This window comes from Eubalaena glacialis, chromosome 5 (assembly GCF_028564815.1).
Source record: "Eubalaena glacialis isolate mEubGla1 chromosome 5, mEubGla1.1.hap2.+ XY, whole genome shotgun sequence".
NCBI classification, from domain to species: Eukaryota; Metazoa; Chordata; class Mammalia; order Artiodactyla; family Balaenidae; genus Eubalaena; species Eubalaena glacialis.
The window spans coordinates 119,323,626-119,346,693 of NC_083720.1; the positions used below are offsets into that span (position 1 = coordinate 119,323,626).

The window sequence follows — 23,068 nt, forward strand, 5'->3', positions numbered from 1 at the left end:
ATTGTCTTGAGGCAACTTTTTTGATGACTCAGATCTAAGTATTAACTTGTCTTGATTACCCAATTTCTAAACAGCAGAGAAATAAAGCATGCCTTCATAAATAAGTGAATCAGTTTTAATTCCAAGGCAAATGTCATTAAAGAATTGCTAGCACAGAAGCAGAATAAAGAATTGAATGCTTCTTTCCATTCTTCCTCTGTTAACAGACAGAATGCTAGTATAGCTAGCAGATAAAATACACAATCTACCTGCTTTAAACTATTTGATGTTCTCAAATTTTTAGGGAATAGTTTTACCAGGTAGCTTAATGATACCCCATTTTACCTGAAGTGCTAAGACTTGACAGAATTTTTTAAAAAGAAAAATATGTTTTCTTCTTTAGAATACAGTACTCATTTAGAAAATAAAAGCATGTAATGAATCTATAGTGGTATACTTTAACTTTACGTACTAGATGTTTCTGTAAAGCTGTGTGAACATTAATACTTGAAAAAGAATATTTGATAATGCTTTCCAGAAATCTCCAGAGAGAATATTATTTAGAATAATTCTATGGTGATTCCTTGTCTATACATGGTCACCTTATTTATTATAATATAGTAGGATTTCTATATACTGTGTTTTTATACCAGACTAGATGTGTTACAAACAAGTAATGCTCTTTACATGCTTTTCTACTCAGTTGTCCCACCTAAGTAAAAGCATGAGAATTTTTAAAAATAAATAATAATATAAGTTCTGTGCACTTACAAAGCAACGATGGTGGTGAATGGTCTGACAACTGTATATTGTAATACACCCAGTTTGCATCTGAACAGCAAGACTCTGCCAAAGAAAAAGAACTTAGCATTTCACCTACTCATTTCACTAGTATCAAATTTTCTCCAAAGCCCCCAAATTAAAATCACTTTCACAAATGATGCCATATTTATATTTAATTCTTTTAATTTAGTCAATCTAAATGGCTACTGGGGACGAATGTGGATGGTAGCATACAAATTATCTAAATACTATTTTTTAAATTGTGTAACAACTACATCTTCTGAAAGATCTCCCTTCCTATGTCCAGTCTCAAATTCCTGAAGAGTGCAGCACAGAACAGGAACAAAAACAATGGAAGTGGGTCCCTGTGTATTTCTGGAAGAAAAACCAAGTAACAAATAAATTACATGTAGGGTTGCATATATGAAACCATATTTAGAAAATATTATTTACATTTAGGATTCAGTTTCAAGTTTGGTATTTATATATATATAATATAATATATATAATTCCAGAGAGTATCACTGACTAGATACTCTGAAAGAACAAAACAGAGAGCCTACATAAAACAGTTTTTATTTTATCACTGAGCTCACTTAATGTAGGGGAAAATTCACAAGGAGTAACAAACAGAAACAAAGCAAAAAAGTCCCAAAACAACAACTATCAAAAAAAGGCTCTCTATTTGACAACCTTGTGTAAGCCTCCTTAGGAGACAATGATGCTCTGAGGGCAAATGTTTATTTAGCACTCCTCTGTCAATTTTATGTATTATAAATCCCCTAATTTAAGAATTACATCTAGCCTGAGAAGAATGAGCCTGACATACAGACCTTGAGGCACTGGGTTACTAGGATTGAATAAAAAACTGATCAGGTTCTATGTGCTGAGAGCCTTCTCTGTGCTGAGGTGGTTCACTCCCACTGACAACTAAGTGTGACCCTGTGGAGGTGGGCGTGGGAGCTGCACTTGGGCTTGTTGCAAGACCTCTTAATGAACATGCCTGGGCTACACTGTGCTTCCGGTCCCATACTCTTTACAAAGCTAAATTAAGTAGAAGTTGGGTTAAACCTGTAGTGTCCCATGAGCTGATTGTCAAATCAAACCTGAGACCAATAGGGTGACTATGCAAATGTATTAAATAGTCAATTAGATACCTTTGAAAGCTGTGGAGAATTAATGAACTGGAAGATGTATCTGAAGAAATTGGCCATAATGTAACAAAGGCTGAGACAAAGAGACAAACATGAAAGAGAGTTACAAAGAGTAGAATAGAATCAGAAGCTCTAACATACTTAAAAGTTACAGAAGAGTAGAGGAAGGGCAAAATCAGAAGATTATGGCTGAGAACTTTTCAGAACTGATCAAAGACACAAATCAACAGATTGAGGCACCCTGTAAATGAAGCTGGACTAAAAACAAAAAACAACTTGGTAGGGAAACTACAATACATCAAAGACAGGGAGGGTCTTAAAAAATGCAGTTGGACTCCCTCTTGCGAGAGCACTGGAATCACAACTAACTTCTGAACAATCATCGACAGGAAGACACTGGAACCCACCAAAAAAGTTACCCCATTTCAAAGACAAAGGAGAAGCCACAATGAGACGGTAGGAGGGGTGCAATCACAATAAAATAAAATCCCATAACCTCTGGGTGGGTGACTCACAAACCTGAGAACACTTATATCACAGAAGTCCACCCACTGGAGTGAAGGTTCTGAGCTTCACGTCAGGCTTCCCAACCTGGGGGTCTGGCAATGGGAGGAGGAATTCCTAGAGAATCAATCTTTGAAGGCTAGTGGGATTTGACTGCAGGACTTTGACAGGGCTGGGGGAAACGGAGACTCCACTCTTGGATGGCACACACAAAGTAGTGTGTGCATCAGGACCCAGGGGGAAGGAGCAGTGACCCCATAGGAGACTGAACCAGACCTATCTGCTAGTGTTGGAGGGTCTCCTGAAGAGGCGGGGGGCGGCTGGCTCACCGTGACGACAAGGACACTGGTGGCAGAAGTTCTGGGATGTACGCCTTGGCGTGAGCCCTCCCAGAGCCCTCCATTAGCCCCACCAAAGAGCCAGGTAGGCTCCAGTGTTGGGTCGCCTCAGGGAGGGGACCCAGCCCAACCCATCAGCAGCCAAGCGGATTAAAGTTTTACTGAGCTCTGCCCACCAGAGCAACAGCTAGCTCTACCCACCACCAGTCCCTCCCAACAGGAAGTTTGCACAAGCCTCTTAGATAGCCTCATCCACCAGAGGGCAGATGCAGAAGCAAGAAGAACTACAATCCTGCAGCCTGTGGAACAAAAACCACATTCACAGAAAGACACTCAAGATGAAAAGGCAGAGGGCTTTGTACCAGATGAGGAACAAGATAAAACCCCAGAAAAACAACTAAATGAAGTGGAGATAGGCAACCTTCCAGAAAAAGAATTCAGAATAATGATAGTGAAGATGATACAGGACCTCGGAAAAAGAATGGAGGCAAAGATCAAGAAGATGCAAGAAATGTTTCACAAAGGCCTAGAAGAATTAAAGAACAAACACCTAGAAGAATTAAAGAATAAACAGAGATGAACAATACAATAACTGAAATGAAAAATACACTAGAAGGAATCAAGAGTAGAATAACTGAGGCAGAAGAATGGGTAAGTGACCTGGAAGACAGAATGGTGGAATTCACTGCCTAAGAACAGAATAAAGAAAAAAGAATGAAAAAAATGAAGACAGCCTAAGAGACCTCTGGGACAATATTCAATGTAACAACATTTGTATTATAGGGGTCCCAGAAGGAGAAGAGAGAGAAAGGACCCGAGAAAATATTTGCAGAGATTACAGTCGAAAACTTCCCTAACACGGGAAAGGAAATAGCCACCCAAGTCCAGGAAGCGCAGAGAGTCCCAGGCAGGATAAACCCAAGGAGAAACACGCCAAGACACATAGTAATCAAATTGACAAAAATTAAAGGCAAAGAAAAATTATTGAAAGCAACAAGGGAAAAACGACAAATAACATACAAGGGAACTCCCATAAGGTTAACAGCTGATTTCTCAGCAGAAACTCTACAAGCCAGAAGGGAGTGGCATGATACATTTAAAGTGATGAAAGGGAAGAAGCTACAACCAAGATCACTCTACCCGGCAAGGATCTCATTCAGATTTGACAGAAAAATCAAAAGCTTTACAGACAAGCAAAAGCTAAGAGAATTCAGCACCACCAAACCAGCTCTACAACAAATGCTAAAGGAACTTCTCTAAGTGGGAAACACAAGAGAAGAAAAGGACCTACAAAAACAAACCCATAACAATTAAGAACATGGTAAAAGGAACATACATATCGATAATTACCTTAAGTGTGAATGGATTAAATGTGCCAACCAAAAGACACAGGCTTGCTGAATGGATACAAAAACAAGACCCATATATATGCTGTCTACAAGAGACCTACTTCAGACCTAGGGACACATACAGACTGAAAGTGAGGGAATGGAAAAAGATATTCCATGCAAATGGAAATCAAAAGAAAGCTGGAGTAGCAATACTCATATCAGATAAAATAGACTTTAAAATAAAGAATGTTACAAGAGACAAGGAAGGACACTACACAATGATCAAAGGATCAATCCAAGAAGAAGATATAACAATTATAAATATACATGCACCCAACAAAGGAACACCTTGATACATAGGGCAACTGCTAACAGCTATAAAAGAGGAAATCGACAGTAACACGATAATAGTGGGGGACTTTAACACCTCATTTACACCAGTGGCCAGATCATCGAAACAGAAAATTAATAAGGAAACACAAGCTTTAAATGACACAATAGACCAGATAGATTTGATATTTGACATTCCATCCAAAAACAGCAGATTACACTTTCTTCTCAAGTCCTCATGGAACATTTTAAAGGTTACATCATATCCTGGGTCACAAATCAAGCACTGGTAAATTTAAGAAAATTGAAATTGTATCAAATATGTTTTCCGACCACAACACTATGAGACTAGATATCAATTACAAGAAAAAAAACTGTAAAAAATACGAACACATGAAGGCTAAATAACACACTACTAAATGACCAAGAGTTCACTGAAGAAATCAAAGAGGAAATCAAAAAATACCTAGAGACAAATGACAACGAAAACACTACAATCCAAAACCTATGGGATGCAGCAAAAGCAGTTCTAAGAGGGAAGTTTATAGCAATACAAGCCTACCTCAAGAATCAAGAAAAATTTCAAATAAACAATCTAACCTTACACCTAAAGAAACTAGAGAAAGAAGAACAAACAAAACCCAAAGTTAGTAGAAGGAAAGAAATCATAAAGATCAGAGCAGAAATAAATGAAATAGAAATGAAGAAAACAATAGCAAAGATCAATAAAACTAAAAGCTGGTTCTTTGAGAAGATAAACAAAATTGATAAACCATTAGCCAGACTCACCAAGAAAAAGAGGGAGAGGACTCAAATCAATAAAATTAGAAATGAAAAAGGAGAAGTTACAACAGACACCGCAGAAATACAAAGCATCCTAAGAGACTACTACAAGCAACTCTATGCCAATAAAATGGACAACCTGGAAGAAATGGAGAAATTCTTAGAAAGGTATAACCTTCCAAGACTGAACCAGGAAGAAATAGAAAATATGAACAGACCAATCACAAGTAATGAAATTGAAACTGTGATTAAAAATCTTCCAACAAACAAAAGTCCAGGACCAGATGGCTTCACAGGCGAATTCTATCAAACATTTAAGAGGAGAGCTAACACCCATCCTTCTCAAACTCTTCCAAAAAATTGCAGAGGAAGGAACACTCCCAAACTCATTCTATGAGGCCACCATCACCCTGATACCAAAACCAGACAAAGATACTACAAAAAAAGAAAATTACAGACCAATATCTCTGATGAATTTAGACGCAAAAATCCTCAACAAAATACTAGCAAACAGAATCCAACAATATATTAAAAGGATCATATACCATGAACAAGTGGAATTTATCCCAGGGATGCAAGGTTTCTTTAATATATGCAAACAAATCAATGTGATACACCATATCAACAAATTGAAGAATAGAAACCATATTATCATCTCAATAGATGCAGAAAAAGCTTTTGACAAAATTCAACACCCATTTATGATAAAAACTCTCCAGAGAGTGGGCATAGAGGGAACCTACCTCAACATAATAAAGGCCATATACGACAAACCCACAGCAAACATCATTCTCAATGGTGATAAACTGAAAGCATTTCCTCTAAGATCAGGAACAAGACAAGGATGTCCACTCTCGCCACTATTATTCAACATAGTTTTGTAAGTCCTAGCCACAGCAATCAGAGAAGAAAAAGAAATAAAAGGAATACAAATTGGAAAAGAAGAAGTAAAACTGTCACTGTTTGCAGATGACATGATACTATACATAGACAATCCTAAAGATGCCACCAGAAAACTACTAGACCTAATCAATGAATTTGGTAAAGGTGCAGGACACAAAATAAATGCACAGAAATCTCTTGCATTCCTATTCACTAATGATGAAAAATCTGAAAGAGAAATTAAGGAAACACTCCCATTCACCATTGCAACAAAAAGAATAAAATACCTAGGAATAAACCTACTTTGGGAGACAAAAGACCTGTATGCAGATATGACACTGATGAAAGAAATTAAAGATGATACAAACAGATGGAGAGATATACCATATTCTTGGATTGGAAGAATCAATATTGTGAAAATGACTGTACTACCCAAAGCAATCTACAGATTCAATGCAATTCCTATCAAACTACCAATGGCAGTTTTACAGAACTAGAAAAAAACAAATCTTAAAATTTGTATGGAGACACAAAAGACCCTGAACAGCCAAAGCAGTCTTGCGGGAAAAAAACGGAGCTAGAAGAATCAGGTTCCCAGACTTCAGACTATACTACAAAGCTACAGTAATCAAGACAGTATGGTACTGGCACAAAAACAGAAACATAGATCAATGGAACAGGATAGAAAGCCCAGAGATAAACCCATGCACCTATGGTCAACTAATCTATGACAAAGGAGGCAAGGATATACAATGGAGAAAAGACAGTCTCTTCAATAAGTGGTGCTGGGAAAACTGGACAGCTACATGTAAAAGAATGAAATTAGAACACTCCCTAACACCATACACAAAAATAAACTCAAAATGGATTAAAGACCTAAATCTAAGACTGGACACTATAAAACTCTTAGAGGAAAACATAGGAAGAACACTCTTTGACATAAATCACAGCAAGATCTTCTTTGATCCCACCTCCTAGAGTAATGGAAATAAAAACAAAAATAAACAAATGGGACCTAATGAAACTTAGAAGCTTTTGCACAGCAAAGGAAATCATAAACAAGACGAAAAGACAACCCTCAGAATGGGAGAAAATATTCGCAAATGAATCAATGGACAAAGGATTAATCTCCAAAATATATAAACAGCTCATGCAGCTTAATATTAAAAAAACAAACAACCCAATCAAAAAATGGGTGGAAGACCTAAGTAGACATACAGATGGCGAAGAGGCATATGAAAAGCTGCTCAACATCACTAATTATTAGAGAAATGCAAATCAAAACTACAATGAGGTATCACCTCACACCGGTTTGAATGGGCATCATCAGAAAATCTACAAACAACAAATGCTGGAGAGGGTGTGGAGAAAAGGGAACCCTCTTGCACTGTTGGTGGGAATGTAAATTGATACAGCCACTATGGAGAACAGTATGGAGGTTCCTTAAAAAACTAAAAATAGAATTACCATATGACCCAGCAATCCCACTACCGGGCATATACCCAGAGAAAACCATAATTCAAAAAGACACATGCACCCCAATGTTCACTGCAGCACTGTTTACAATAGCCAGGACATGGAAGTAACCTAAATGCCCATCGACAGATGAATGGATAAAGAAGATGTGATACATATATACAATGGAATATTACTCAGCCATAAAAAGGAACGAAATTGGGTCATTTGTAGAGACGTGGATGGATGTAGAGACTGTCATACAGAGTGAAGTAAGTCAGAAAGAGAAAAACAAATATCGTATATTAACGCATACATGTGGAACCTAGAAAAATGGTACAGATGAACCAGTTTGCAGGGCAGAAATAGAGACACAGATGCAGAGAACAAACGTATGGACACCAAGAGGGGAAAGTGGCCGGCGGGGGGGGGGGGGTGGTATGATGAATTGGGAGATAGGGATTGACATATATACACTAATATGTATAAAATGGATAACTAATAAGAACCTGCTGTATAAAAAAATAAATAAAATTTAAAACTTCAAAAAAAAAATGCAGTTGGAGATAGGTCACCTATAATGGAATGACAACTGGATTGACAGTAGAGGTTTAACAGTAACAATTGAAGCCAGAATTAGGTGGAACAAAATCTTCAAAATGTTTGGAGAAAATTCCTGTCAACAAAGGATTATATCCAGCAAAACTATCTTTCAAGAATGAGGGCAAAATAAAGATATTTTTGGTTAAGTACATCTGAGAAAATTTGCCACTGATACACTGATACTAAATGAACTTTCAAGGGCCATACTTTAGAAAGAAGGAAGTGATCCCAGTCAGAAGATCTGAGATGCAAGAAGGAGTAAGGAACAAATAAACTGATGCACTATAGTTAAATCTATAAAAGAATTACCAAAAAAAAAAATCTATCCAAAAATTGATATCTAATTTTTAAGATTAAAATAGGGCTTTATATAGTCACAATAAGACTAGAAATAGAAAGTATAACTTCCAAACTAGTAGTGAGGGAAGAAAAATGGAATAAGAAAAACATCAACAAAATAACATAGTCAACTATCAGTGAGATTTGGAGTAGCACCTGTATCCCAACATTGATACAGCTGCAGTGTACTCCATAAACAGTAAGATAGTCACATTAAAACTACAAATAGTCAAAGATTATAAATAAAGTTTTATCACTAGATAAGCTATGAAAAAACTTTTGGTTTTCAAGGCTTTATATACATATATATGCATTTTTTAACAATTGCAAATATGGAATCACAGACCTGTAATGTATTAACTTTTGTTCAATGTGGGTGGTATAAAATATATTTGTCTATTACATTTATTAAATTTGTTTGTATCCCAGAAATGATTAAAAAACTTTAAAATTATTTATTAAAATCTTTATTAAATAATTAGAAGGACCTTCTCAAACTTCTTATACCTTTTTCAAAGTATTAAATGAAATTTTATATTTTTAAAAAGAGGCTAAATGCAATCTGGATTCCTGGATTGGATCCTGGAACAGAGAAAGGACATTAGTGGAAAAACTGAGGAAATCTGAATAGTCTGCAGTTAACAGTGTTGTACCAATGTTATTTCTTACTTTTTTTTTTTTTTTAATTTTTATATTTATTTTTGGCTGTGTTGAGTCTTCGTTTCTGTGTGATGGCTTTCTCTAGTTGCGGCAAGTGGGGGCCACTCTTCATCGCGGTGCGAGGGCCTCTTCACTATCGCGGCCTCTCTTGTTGCGGAGCACAGGCTCCAGACGCACAGGCTCAGTAGTTGTGGCTCATGGGCCCAGTTGCTCTGCGGCATGTGGGATCTTCCCAGACCAGGGCTCGAACCCGTGTCCCCTGCATTAGCAGGCAGATTCTCAACCACTGCACCACCAGGGAAGCCCTATTTCTTACTTTTGACAAATGTACCAGGATTACAAAAGGTGTTAATATTAGGGGAAGCTGGATGAAGGGTAATAGGGAATCTCTGTCTTGTCTTTGCAACTTTCCTGTAAATTTAAAATTATTCCAAAATAAAAGTTTATTTTAAAAATGTAATCAATGAAAAAAGGAAACTAGAAAAAGTGAGACAGACACAGAACAAAAAGTGGCAAAAATTATAAATGAATATATCAATAATCACAAAAATATAAATAGCATACCTTGTATAAGTGATGGATTGTCAGATTAGAATTAAAAAAAAAAACACTAAACTTAAAAAAAAAAAGTTATACACCTAAAACATAAGGACACAGAAAAGATGAAAGTAAAAGATAGTGAAAGGTAAGCCAGGCAAATACTAAACAAAGGAAAGATAGGATACCTGTTAACATCAGACAAAGTAACTTTAAGACAAAAAAGATTTTTTGGAATAGAAACAGTATCTAAACATAAAGCAAAAACTGACACATACACAAAGAAATTGACAAATTATCAGTGGCAGAATTTCAACGTCTCTTTCAGTAACTGATAGAACAAGTAGCCAAAATCAACAGAAATGTAGACAAACTGAATAACATAATAAAATAAGATTGACCTCATGGACATAAACACTACACAGCCACTCACTAATACAGCATACACATTCTCTTCAAGCACACAGAGAACCATTATAAAAACTGATCATGTACCAGAGAGCATGAAACAAATCTTAACCAAGTTCAGAGACTGTCTCGTACATTCTCTGACTACAATGCAAATAAATAAAATGAAAAATGAAAAAAAAATCCTCATATTTGGAAATTTTAAAATACTTCAAAATAACTTGGGTAAAGAAAAAATCCAAACAGAAACTTAAAAACCTTAAACTGGATGATGATGAAAATGTTAAATATGAAAACGGATTCATGGGGTGATAGATGTTAAATAGACTTATTGTGGTTGTCATTTCATTTACTGTATATACAAATATTGAATAGTTATGTTGGACAACTAAAACTAATACAATGTTGCATGTCAATTATACCCCAACAAAAACAGGGATTCAGTGAATGCAGAACATGAACGGGATTGTAGAGTTTTAAATGCAGTATTAAAAAAGAAGAAAGGCTAGAAATTAATGAGCTAAGACTCATGTTAGAATAAGAACAGAGTAAACCAAAGGAAATGGGAGAAATGAAGTAAAAATAGAGTATAAACGAATGAAATAGAAAACAAATATACAGAGAATCAACAAAACCAAGAGTCAGTTCTTAAAAAGACTAGTTAAAAATAGGCAAACTTCTGGCAAGATTGTTCAAGGAAAAAATAGAGATACTAGTAACATTAGAAAGGGAAAAGGAGTCATAATGACAGATTCAGAAGAGATTAAGATATAAACTAATATATGCTTATACATTTTATTTTATTTTATTTTTATTTTTATTTTTTTGGCCGCGCCATGTGGCACGTGGGATCTTAGTTCCCTGACCAGGGATCGAACCTGCGTCCCGCAGTGGAAGCGTGGAGTCATAACCAATGGACCACCAGGGAAGTCCCTACCTATACATTTTTTTGGCTGTGTTGGGTCTTTGTTGCTGTGCACGGGCTTTCTCTAGTTGCAGTGAGCAGGGGCTACTCTTCATTGTAGTAGGCAGGCTTCTCATTGTGGTGGCTTCTCTTGTTGCGGAGCACGGGCTCTAGGCACACAGGCTTCAGTAGTTGCAGCACACAATCTCAGTAGTTATGGCATGCGGGCCTTAGAGTGCATGGGTTTCAGTAGTTGTGGTGCGTGGGCTCAGTAGTTGTGGCGCGTGGGCTCTAGAGCGCAGGCTCAGTAGTTGTGGCGCATGAGCTTAGTTGCTCTGCGGCATGTGGGATCTTCCCGGACTAGGGATCGAACCCGTGTCCCCTGCATTGGCAGGTGGATTCTTAACCACTGTGCCACCAGGGAAGTCCCCTACCTATACATTTTTAAACTTCGTCTATTCTGCTTAATTCCTAAATGCTATAGTTAAAAAAAAATTTATTCCAGAAACAACGGGAAGCCTAAATAGTTCTATAATTGTCCTCCCACAAAGAACAGTCCAGAACTAATCTTTCAAGGTATAGTATATAATCTCTTTCTGTAATACATAAATAAAAGGCAATAACTCCTATTCAGGCAGCAAAACTTGGATGTGAAAACCAGACAGGGCCAGTATAAGAAAGGAAAATCATAACCCAATCTTTCTCATGAACAAAGGTGTAAAAATTCTATAAAGCTTATGATGTAGAAAAGCTGATGATACATCATAACCACTTAAAATTTATCTTCTAAAAGCAAGGGGATTTTAACATTAGAAAAGCCATTAATCTAATTCACTATATTAACAGGTTAAAAGCAAAAAATTATGATTGTCTCAATAGGTATAGAAAAAGCATTTGGTGAAATTCAATACTTACTCATGATTAAGAACTCGTAACAAACTAGGGGTAAAAAGGAGCTTTTTAACCTAATAAAGGATGCCTACAAAACACCTTTAGAAACATTAAATCAAAATGTGAAATTTTATAAGAATTCCCTTTAAAACCAGTAATGATGAAAGAAAGTCTAGATGTACTCATCAGCACAGTGAGAAGAAAGAGAAATGTGTGGTATAAAGACTAGAAAGCAAACAAATCCTTCTTTTGAAGATGACTGGCTACAGAGAACTTATTAAGATCTACAGAATAAGAAGATTTAACAAGATTTTTGGATATAGGCTCAATATACAAAAATCAACTGCCTTTCTACACACTGGCAGCAATTAAACTAATTTTTTAAAAAGATGCCATTTATAATAGCAATAAAATATAAGATGTTTATAAGGTCAACAAAAGATTTACAAGACTTTTATGAGAAAACTATACTTAATTAAAAGATAAATGCAGAGCTAAATAAGTAGAGAGTAGACAATATTCATAGATAAGAAGAATCAAAACCATAAAAATGTCAATAAACTGAAGATTGAATTCACTTCCAATCAAAAAATTCCAATAGGGCTTTTCAAACAACCTGATGAGCTGATTCTAAAATTTATATGTAAGAGCATCGACCCAAGAATAGCCAAGATAATAGGGTTGGGGCACCTGCCCTTCTATTTTAAGGCTTATTAATAAACTATAGTAGTTAATGTATGGAATTGGTCCGGGGATAGAGAAGTTAACCAATAAAACAGAAAAAACGAAGATCACAAATAGACCCACATATATGGAACCTTTATATACGGCAGAGATGGCAACATAGACCAGTGAGGTAGGAGAGAGAATGGTGCTAAGTCAGGAAGCCAATGGAATAAAATGAAACTGCATTCCTACCTCACACAACATATGAAAAAAAAAAATCAATAAGTGTTTATAAGTCTTTTTTTTTTTTTTGGATGTATTGCATGGCACGCGGGATCTTAGTTCCCCAACCAGGGATCGAACCCACACCCCCTGCAGTGGAAGTGTGGAGTCTTAGCCACTGGACCATCAGGGAAGTCCCTGTTACAAGCTTTAATGGAAAAAATATGAAATGTTTAGAAGAAAAGCATAGGAGAATGTTTTTATAATCCTGGGGTCAGGAAGAGTTTTTTGAACAAGACGCAAAGTACTTACTATAAAATAAGATTGATAAATTCAACAATATAAAAATTCACAACTTTCATTTATCAAAATATATAGTAAAAGTACCAAAGCAGGCCAAAAACTAGAAAAAGATATTTTTAACATGCTTTAAATAATTAGTATCTAAACATATCAAGATCCCATACAGACAACCCATTAAAAAATGAGAAACAGAAACAATCATTCCTCAGAAAGGAAACATAAATGGCTAATAAACATATGAAAAGTTGCTCAAGCTCACTACTAATCAGGGAAATCCTTTACACCCTCTTGACAGGCAAACATAAAGAAGTCCTGGTAATTCTAAATATAGGTGAGGGTGTGGTTCAATTAGAAATCTTTTCTACTGTTAATGGGAGAGTAATTTGGTACTGCCACTTCAGCAATCAATTTATCACAAAGTTGCACAAAACCTAAAGACCTAGCATATCCACTCCAAGGTACATACCCCAGGGCAAAGTTTTTCAAATTGTGTCAAATGTAATTTAGTAGGCTGTGACCCAAATTTTAGAAACAAGAGGGAGGAAGGGAATACATAGTAAGAGTTAGTACTGTTTCATGAAAACATTTGTTTCATAACAGTATTAAATCACTAGGTAAAATGTTCCCCTCCTCTCACAAACTAACATACATAAAATCTAACATTCATTAAAAGAAAACTCATTGTGCTCACTGCTTATGTCACAGAAATCAGAGTACAAAAAGCAGACTTAATTTTAACGTCTAAGGACTAGCAACTTGCCGTGGCATTTGCATCTTAAAACCAAAGCATTATACTGAATTATCCTCAATAGCAATATTCTGAGTAATGATCATATATATAACACCAGTTACCTAATAGAAGGAGACTGGTAACCTAAAATGTATTTATATACAAGAGAATGAGAAGTTTTATATTACTAAAACCATACCCCCAAATGGCATGGATCTGGTAAATGCTTAACGTCTTCAAAGGAAAGAAAACCTGGGTTACAGTTATGGATGCACTGCTGATATTATTCAGGTAGCAGCTGTCGGAACCTAAGAGTCTCAGGGAAAGAAATGAAACCAACACAGAGTCTTAACGAGAATAAATGTAATTGCTTGTGTAGTTAGGAATAAATCAATTGCACAAGCACAGAAAAGGGCAATTTTGACCTATAGCATCATTTGAAAAAGCTTTTGGGTTGACCACCTGCTAACTGTGATGAGCCAGCCTGAAGAGGCAGCTAGAGCCTCATCTCAGGTTCTGTATTAATAGAAGAGTCCTGCTCAAAGCCAAGCTGCCGCTGTCACCACCACCACCACCATCATCATATTTACTGGACCACTGCAATCTCTTGCATCTATGCCCACATCCAGTTCAGTCTACAAAGAGTACAAGTAATCTTGGATACCAGACCTCTGCTTAACATCCTATAATGGCTTCTCACTTGACAAAGACAATCTCTCTCCTTGATCAAACTTTAGACGGGGCTCCTTTGAGCCTTCTTTTCAACTAGGCATCATCCTTAGGCCCTGTCCTTGGCCTGTGAAGTCAGTCTGAGCAACAAATCCTGCTAAGACACCCATCACCAGCACCCCACCCCACCCCGACCCCACCCCCAGTATCTGATTACCCTGGATATGTGATCAAGCTCCTCATCCCTCACTTGGCCTGCCTTTAGTAAGATTCTTGTCAGGCCAGTTTAGAGAGAATCCCCCTACCCTTGATGTCTCCTTAGTAATTTTCCATCCAGTGACCACCTCAATCTCTTTGGCTATAAATCCCTATTTGTTCTTGTTTTATTTGGAGTTGAGCACAATATCTCTCCCCTGATCCCCAACCTACGTTACTTTTTCCTTACTACCCTCTTTCATAGACTCCTGTTCTTTTTCCTTCATAGCATTTCCTGAAATAAGTAACTATATATTTGTGTCTTCATTTAATTCCTAACCAAGCTGTAAGTTCCATTAAGTTCTACATCTGTTATATGTATTATGATATATCTATATACTAGCACATACTAGGTGCTCCATTTAGCGCTGATGTTGTAGAAATGGTTCTGTACCGCATGGAAGGCAATGTAGCTAACCCTAGGCCATATATCTACACTGATTCCTCCAAGTCATTCCAGTTACACTGGCTTGCAACTTCCACTTACATCCCCTTCTATCAGTGATCAAGTCCTGTTGATTCTCCAGTTGCATTCTCTTATTGTCTCCCCTTTCTATTCCAATTTTACACTCCTCTTCAGCTTATCTCACAAATGAACTACTATAATAACCTCCTAATTTATTTCCTCTTCTGGACTCTTCTCCCCCTAATGCATCCTGTATAGTATTGTAAAATTAATCTTTCTAAAACGCTGGCTTCAAATGTTTCCTGCCAAAAAATAAATTCATAGAGTAAATGCAATCTTAGTTTCAACTTAACCTTTTAGGCTTTATTTTCCTTTACTGTCCTACATGAATGTATAATAAGGCCAACTTACATATTACTAGAATAAACGTTGCTATTTGTTGCTCTAATTTCATATCAAATGCTGTTTCCCCCCTAGACTACCTTCTCCTTGAGTTTTAGACCTGATTTTGCCATTAATTCGCTGTGTGACTTGAGTAAGTTAATCTCTGCAGACCCTGGTTCCCAACTGTAAGAGGACGTTGATTAAATGATTTCTAAGGTTTCTTCCCCACAACATTTTAAGTTTTCTATTTAGCGTGAATAATGTAAAAGAAACTACCTTATACGTGTGGGTTATAAAAATGTGTTTTCTTAGTCTTCACCCTTGACTATGAACTACATGAGGGTAGGGACTCTGTCTCATACTCTTTGTCCTTCATATAGTACTTAACACAATACTTTGCAGAGAAATGATAGTTAAACCCGCTTAAATAAAACTAAACATAAAAGAATTAAAACCTAACATACTTACTCTCCCATAGTCCATGGTGGACAGCAACACAAAGGAGGGAAATGTTTCTGCTGATCTTTGGCTTCAAGGATTAATACCAGATTTGGATACCGGTTAGTTAGGTAATTGGTAAGGAATCCCATAAAGTTGTAAATGACATAAGCTTCATAACATTCTCTGCAGGTATCCACATATATTGCAATGCTGGGATATTTCAATGCTATCCACTATGAAGAAGCACAGATGTTAAAAACAGTTGCAACTACGATAAAATGAATTACCACTCCAATTCACGGTACTCACATATTTAGATCAAACTTTCTAAATTTTATCATTACGAGGGCTACCAGACAATCTGTGAAATGAATTTTTAAAAGCAATAAACATCTTGGATATTGGTAAACAAAAACATTTGTGTTGGGGGTAAATAATGAATATGAAGAGAGAAGTTAAATTATGTACTTGAGTTCTTAAATATAATCTGAAACTTCTTGACACAATCATAGAAAATGATGTTAAAGACATTTTCTTTATATTTAATCAAATTAAAGCAGTTATCTGTAACAACTGCATGTATTAGAATCCACTGGGGAAGATTTCTGTTTTGGTCCAAATAAATATTATAATAAATAAAAAGGATGATAATGTAATTTAAGTATTACATTCTTTAAAGGACTAAGAGCTACTAATCTGAAATTTTAAAACATCTGCCTTTTCTATGGTTATACTTTATCTTCTCTATTAATATTAAAAACAAGTGAAGCTTTTCACTTATTAACCTAACTCCTTACTGCCAAATAATATTACTTTTATTACCTTAATTACAGTTAGCATCATCAAACAAGTTCTTAGTTAATGAGATAAAATGAAGCATACTTACACTATCTAAACTGTATATGGGTACCATCCAAAGAATCCTATTTGGAAAGCAAAACATAAATTTAAAACAGTTTACATCATATTTATGATAAGCCAACACAACACTAGTAGAATCAAAACATATAAAGATTTACCTTATTATTGGTTTCTGTAGTTCAGGTTGTGTATAATGCACTAAATGCTGCAATATCACCCAAAGCGAGATAGGTATAGTCAACAGCAAAAAGATTCCAGCAATAAACCAAGCCTTGGTGTGTATTCCAACCTTAATCAGCAAAGAACATGTTAGTATAAATTCTCTGATATTAAAACTAAAGAGCTAAATATTTGTATTTAAAACTTTTTATTTATTTCATTATTATCGAGGCTCAATATTTTCCAAATGACTAGTGGCTATTTTTATTACTTCTTCAATAAACAGCCCATTTATGCTTTTGTGGAAGGAGGGGGTGGATTTTTCCTCACGTGGCCTTTTGTAACAGCACTGTATGCATCAAGAATATTAACATCGGGGCTTCCCTGGTGGCGCAGTGGTTGAGAATCTGCCTGCCAATGCAGGGGACACGGGTTCGAGCCCTGGTCTGGGAAGATCCCACATGCTGCGGAGCAACTAGGCCCGTGAGCCACAACTACTGAGCCTGCGCGTCTGGAGCTTGTGCTCCGCAACAAGAGAGGCCGCGATAGTGAGAGGCCCGCGCACCGCGATGAAGAGTGGCCCCCGCTTGCCACAACTAGAGAAAGCCCTTGCACAGAAATGAAGACCCAACACAGCCAAAAATAAATAAATAAATAAAAATAAAGGAATTCCTTTAAAAAAAAAAAAAAGAATATTAACATCATGTCATTTCCCCCTAACTTGTTATTTGCCTTTTATATTTGATTATTGTGATTGAGGATGTACAAAAGTTTTAAAATTTTCTGCAAGTCAAATCTAAAAATCTTCTTCTGGTTTATTCCTCTGCTTTTATGTCTGGATAAAAATCTGCAAATCAATGTTTTCTGCAAATTTTACTGTTACCCAACATGTTAGTAAAACACTTACTGATTGCTATTTGCCTGATAACTTTGCTGAGTTCTTTACATGCATCATGTCTTTTGACCCTCCCATTTGCTAAGCACTGCCACAACTCCTGTCCAAGGGACCCGTGCTAATATAGGCTGCCCCTCTTATATACAGTATTATCAACTCAGGACATTACATTTTCAAAAGATCTAGTTTCTTTTTTTTTTTGGCTGAGTTGGGTCTTCGTTGTTGCGTGCAGGCTTTCTCTAGTTGCGGAGAGCGAGGGCTACTCTTCGTTGCGGTGCGTGGGCTTCTCATTGCAGTGGCTTCTTTTGTTGTGGAGCATGGGCTCCAGGCACGTGGGCTTCAGATGTGGTGCGCAGGCTCGGTAGTTGTGGCTCATGGGCTCTAGAGCGCAGGTTCAGTAGTTGTGGCACACGAGCCTAGTTGCTCTACAGCATGTGGGATCTTCCCGGACAAGGGCTCGAACCCGTGTCCCCTGCATTGGCAGGCGGATTCTTAACCACTGCGTCACCAGGGAAGTCCCTGATTTCTTTTTTAGGTCAATATCTGATCAACATTTTATCCTCTAAAATCTCAATTTCTAAAAATATACTTTGAATTACCTCATCCTAACATAGGGTTGAAGTAATCCACTCGCTTTCTGGTAAATACAAATTTAGTTGAAACTCTGTTCTATCTGAGGGGCCCTCGGGAATGAATTTTACGCTAACTTGTACTCCTGCCTTGAAGAATGTGAATCCTTTTAATTAAAAAAAAAAAAAATGCAAATGCTAATTTTTTTAAATGCTAATTTTTTAAAGCAAAAAGGTGGGCATTTATTTGTAGTACTTGAGGAGTTTGAACAGTTAATGGAAAAGGAACTTAAGTCCACAACTTGTAGTTTTTGCTGTTTTGAACAAGATTTTTTTTCATAAAGGGTCAAAGATTAAAGAAGTAGAAAACAAAAGTATAGAGAACAAACATATATTTACAACAATGAATTTCTATATTCAACTGTATGGAAAACTTGAAAAGCAAATAAAAGTCTTGCTGAATGCTGGAGATTAATCAAAGCAGCAAGTCAAAAGCAAATATGCAGAGGTGAAGATTCTGAACAGAATGTCTGAACAATAATTTTCCAGAGATTTTTCCTTGGCTCAGTTTCATTTAAAATTCAGTACTCATTTTAATGATGACTTAATAATAATATATTCTAGATCTTCATTATAAGGTGATCATTAAGAACAGTAGTGCCAAGTACTTTTAATGCCCACGTTTGTTTTTATGATTGCCTTAGTGCCAAAAGGTCGAACTTGGTGGTAGAGTTGAGAGAAAAATTATGTGCTGGTGACTAATCATGGTCAAGTGTCCTCCGTGTGCTATAAGGAAGAAAGTTCTTTTTCAAATGATCATAAAACAAGTGACTGGATAAAGAAGATGTGGCACATATATACAATGGAATATTACTCAGCCATAAAAAGAAACGAAATTGAGTTATTTGTCGTGAGGTGGTTGGACCTAGAGTCTGTCATACAGAATGAAGTAAGTCAGAAAGAGAAAAACAAATACCATATGCTAACACATATATCTGGAATCTAAGAAAAAAAAAAATGGTCATGAAGAACCTAGGGGCAGGATGGGAATAAAGATGCAGACCTACTAGAGAATGGACTTGAGGACACGGGGAGGGGGAAGGGTAAGCTGGGACAAAGTGAGAGAGTGGCATGGACATATATACACAACCAAATGTAAAACTGATAGCTAGTGGGAAGCAGCCGCATAGCACAGGGAGATCAGCTCGGTGCTTTGTGACCACCTAGAGGGGTGGGATAGGGAGGGTGGGATAGGGAAGGAGACGCAAGAGGGAAGAGATATGGGGATATATGTATATGTATAACTGATTCACTTTGTTATAAAGCAGAAACTAACACACCATTGTAAAGCAATTATACTCCAATAAAGATGTTAAAAAAACAAAACAAAACAAACAAACAAAAAAAGTGACTGGAGAATTGAGTCATTTCACTATAGTGATTCCAAATTTTAAAAATCTTGCATCAGTTAGTACCAGTTTTACATTGCAAGTGGTGAATCAGTTTCAGAAAAACATCACCTGTCCACATTAACGCCACTAATTTGGATACTGGTCTTATAATTGTTTTGATTTTTAAGCTATTTAAAAAGTTGTGTGCATAAGAAACTGAACCTATTTTATGCGTGTACATATTTAGGTGACATTATAATAAGTCAACTCTAGGTATCTGTACAAATTATTTATATGATTATTACATTTATTTTAATTTACATTTATCTCTAAATAAATTATTCACATTTGAGACACACTGATAGAAGGATACGATTAATGTTAAACTTATCAGCCATGAGTAGGGTGTTTTGGGCTCACAAAACAGGGAATAGATAAGTAGTGTAGATATTTTTTCCTGAGGGAACTTGAAGAAAGCAGAGAGGAAAGAAAAAAACCATTAAAGACCAGCCTCCAGGAGTGAGTTAACTCACTCAGCCAAAGGCTTTCAAAGCAGAGAGTTAAAGAGAAACAGGAGAGTGCTTTCTGGGCCCACTTGTCCTGAGGGCAAGAAGGGAGCACTTCCACAGAGTAGCTACTTGGAACATAGGGCCAGCAGGGCAGGGTGAAACGAATGCAGAGCAGCGTGACATCATGTGTGCATTTATTTTTTATTTTATTTTATTTTTTTAAAGATTTTTTGATGTGGACCATTTTTAAAGTCTTAATATTGAGTTTGTTACAATATTGCTTCTGTTTTATGTTTTGTTTTTTTGGCCCCGAGGCATGTGGGATCTTAGCTCCCGACTAGGGATCGAACCTGCACCCCCTGCATTGGAAGGTGAAGTCTTAACCACTGGACCACCAGGGAAGTCCCTTATGTGTGCATTTAACTTACATGACCTCACTTATACATGCTCAACCAAGTAAGAGAATGAGAGAGAAGGTTTAAGTAGTGCAGATGGTCACCTGGCCATTCCAGTCATGAGTATATGCCCCATGGGCGTGGGATGGGCTAGCCGAACCTCCAGTTTTCTACAACCTTAGTTCCCACTGACTTCTCACAGGGTGAGCACTGTGATTCTAATGTTTAAAAGACAAGTATTTTTCATACGAAACTGTCCCTAAACATGTCAATTACTTTTTCTAGTGCTCCATCAGATGCATTATAACTTTGCTTTAGGTGTTCAGCTGCGAACCTAATCCCAATGAAAATGCTATCCGAAAATGCTATCCCACGAGAACAGAACTGTTGCCCCATTGCAACAATAGTGATGATATTTTAAAAACAATAGTGATAATTCAGGCTTACTGAGCACCTATTATGTGCCGGGCACAGTGTTACGCATTTTAGATACAAAAACTCATCCAGTGAATAATGAGAATGATTGTATATTAAGTACTTAGCACAGTGTCACTTTAGCCACTTATCCGTCTCAGTTTTCACATCTGTAAAATGGGGATAATTCCTATGCTTCAGGACTTTTAAGAAGATTAAAGAAAATTATACCTTATCTTAGGGACATGCTGTGGTTAGTGTCTCTAACACCTTAACAACAAAACACAATGGTTGGGTGGGGAGGGGGGTGGGGGACCCTCCCTTAACCCACACTCCTATCTACTGTGCCACTCATTCTCCTGAGTCAAAAAATACTCAAAACAAACAAAATGAACAAAAACTTGTCTTCATATTTTAAAAAATAATTAATTAATTAATTTTTGGCTGCATTGGGTCTCCGTTGCTGCGCGCAGGCTTTCTCTAGTTGCAGAGAGCGGGGGCTACTCTTTGTTGCGGTGCGTGGGCTTCTCATTGCGGTGGCTTCTCTTGTTGTGGAGCACGGGCTCTACGTGTGTGGGCTTCAGTAGTTGTGGCACGTGGGTTCAGTAGCTGTGGTGCACGGGCTTAGTTGCTCTGCGGCATGTGGGATCTTCCCGGACCAGGGCTCGAACCCATGTCCCCTGCATTGGCAGGTGGATTCTTAACCACTGCGCCACCAGGGAAGTCCCTGTCTTCATATTCTGATACCACTTCTTCACTCCACATTTATTCTTCAAACAACTGCCTCTAGTTTCGGCCTGATACCTCCATAGAAACCATGATGAGGATCACAAATGACCCTCCAATGGATGGCTCAGCAGCAGACTGTTCACTACTTTGTCCTTCTGTTCTGGCTTCCACGACACCCCTCCCCTGGGCTCCTACTTCCCCACTGGCTGCTGCTGCTTTTAAAAGTTCCTATTCTTCCCTGTGACCTATAGATGTTGGTGCCACATCCTCTGCTTTTTCTTCTTCTTCTTCCCCTTTATAATCTCATCCATTTTAATGGCTTTCAACACCATCTCTGTTCTGACAACTCATATGTATATCTGCAGCTCAAACACTTCTGAGCTCTATCTAGACTTGCATTTCCAACAGCATATTTGACGTGCCCATGTGAATGGAATGTCTCTCATATACCCTGAACTAAGTGTCCCAAACAGAACTCAAATGCTTTCAAACCTGTCCGTATCTATCGAGTTTCCATCTTGGTAACTGGCATCACCATTTACCCTGTTGTTCAAGACAGAAAACTCAGAGTGGTTCTTGATTTCCCCCTTTCTCTCACTGCCTCTCTTCCCCAATCCAATCCAGTGTCAAGCCCTGTTTCTTCAATTCCAATAATACTTAAAATTCACTTTTCCATCTCGGTTTCTGCTATTCTGACTTGGGCCATAAGTCATCGTAGCCCAGGCACCCACTACCTCTGAACTACCTTAAAGAACTTTCTAACTTCTTCCACTTCCACTTAATTTTCCATAGGCTGGTAGAGTTGTCTTTTGAAGATGTGTAATAATGTTGCCCTGCTTGTTCACTTTTTAGATCTTTTTTAGTTTCCTCATAGCATTTTACATAATTTTATTTTATTGATTTGTTTTTGCTGGTTGTGTTTGTTTCCACCACCAAGTTCCATGAAAGTAAGTGCCATGTTTCTCTCTCTAACCATATAGAATACCAGCCTGATTTATCACTGGGACTCAAATAATCATTTATTAAGTATCCGATATTTGGGCAGAAGGAGAAAACAAGATAAAAAATGTATCCTGTTAGATGGTGGTGAGTCCTAAAAAATATAAAGAAGGGAAGAGGATATGAAGAGTTGCGGAAGTGAAGCTTGCAATTTTTAAACTGGGTAGCTGGGTGACATTGAAGTAAAAAC

At 37.1% G+C, this 23,068-nt stretch overlaps 1 protein-coding gene across 2 annotated transcripts in view; it reads right to left on the reverse strand.

Moving 5' to 3' along the window:
• The window catches only part of TMEM184C (transmembrane protein 184C), a 31,742-nt gene that overhangs the window by 5,275 nt on the left and 3,399 nt on the right, over positions 1–23,068 (reverse strand). The window contains exons 2-5 of one of the 2 annotated variants that reach the window (XM_061191613.1): positions 16,977–17,107; positions 16,844–16,880; positions 15,985–16,190; positions 751–825 (exon numbers count right to left, since the gene is read on the reverse strand). In XM_061191613.1, coding sequence (XP_061047596.1) covers positions 751–825; positions 15,985–16,190; positions 16,844–16,880; positions 16,977–17,107 — 449 coding nt within the window. The remainder of the gene's footprint in view (positions 1–750; positions 826–15,984; positions 16,191–16,843; positions 16,881–16,976; positions 17,108–23,068) is intronic. The other variant, XM_061191615.1, reaches the window with a different exon arrangement.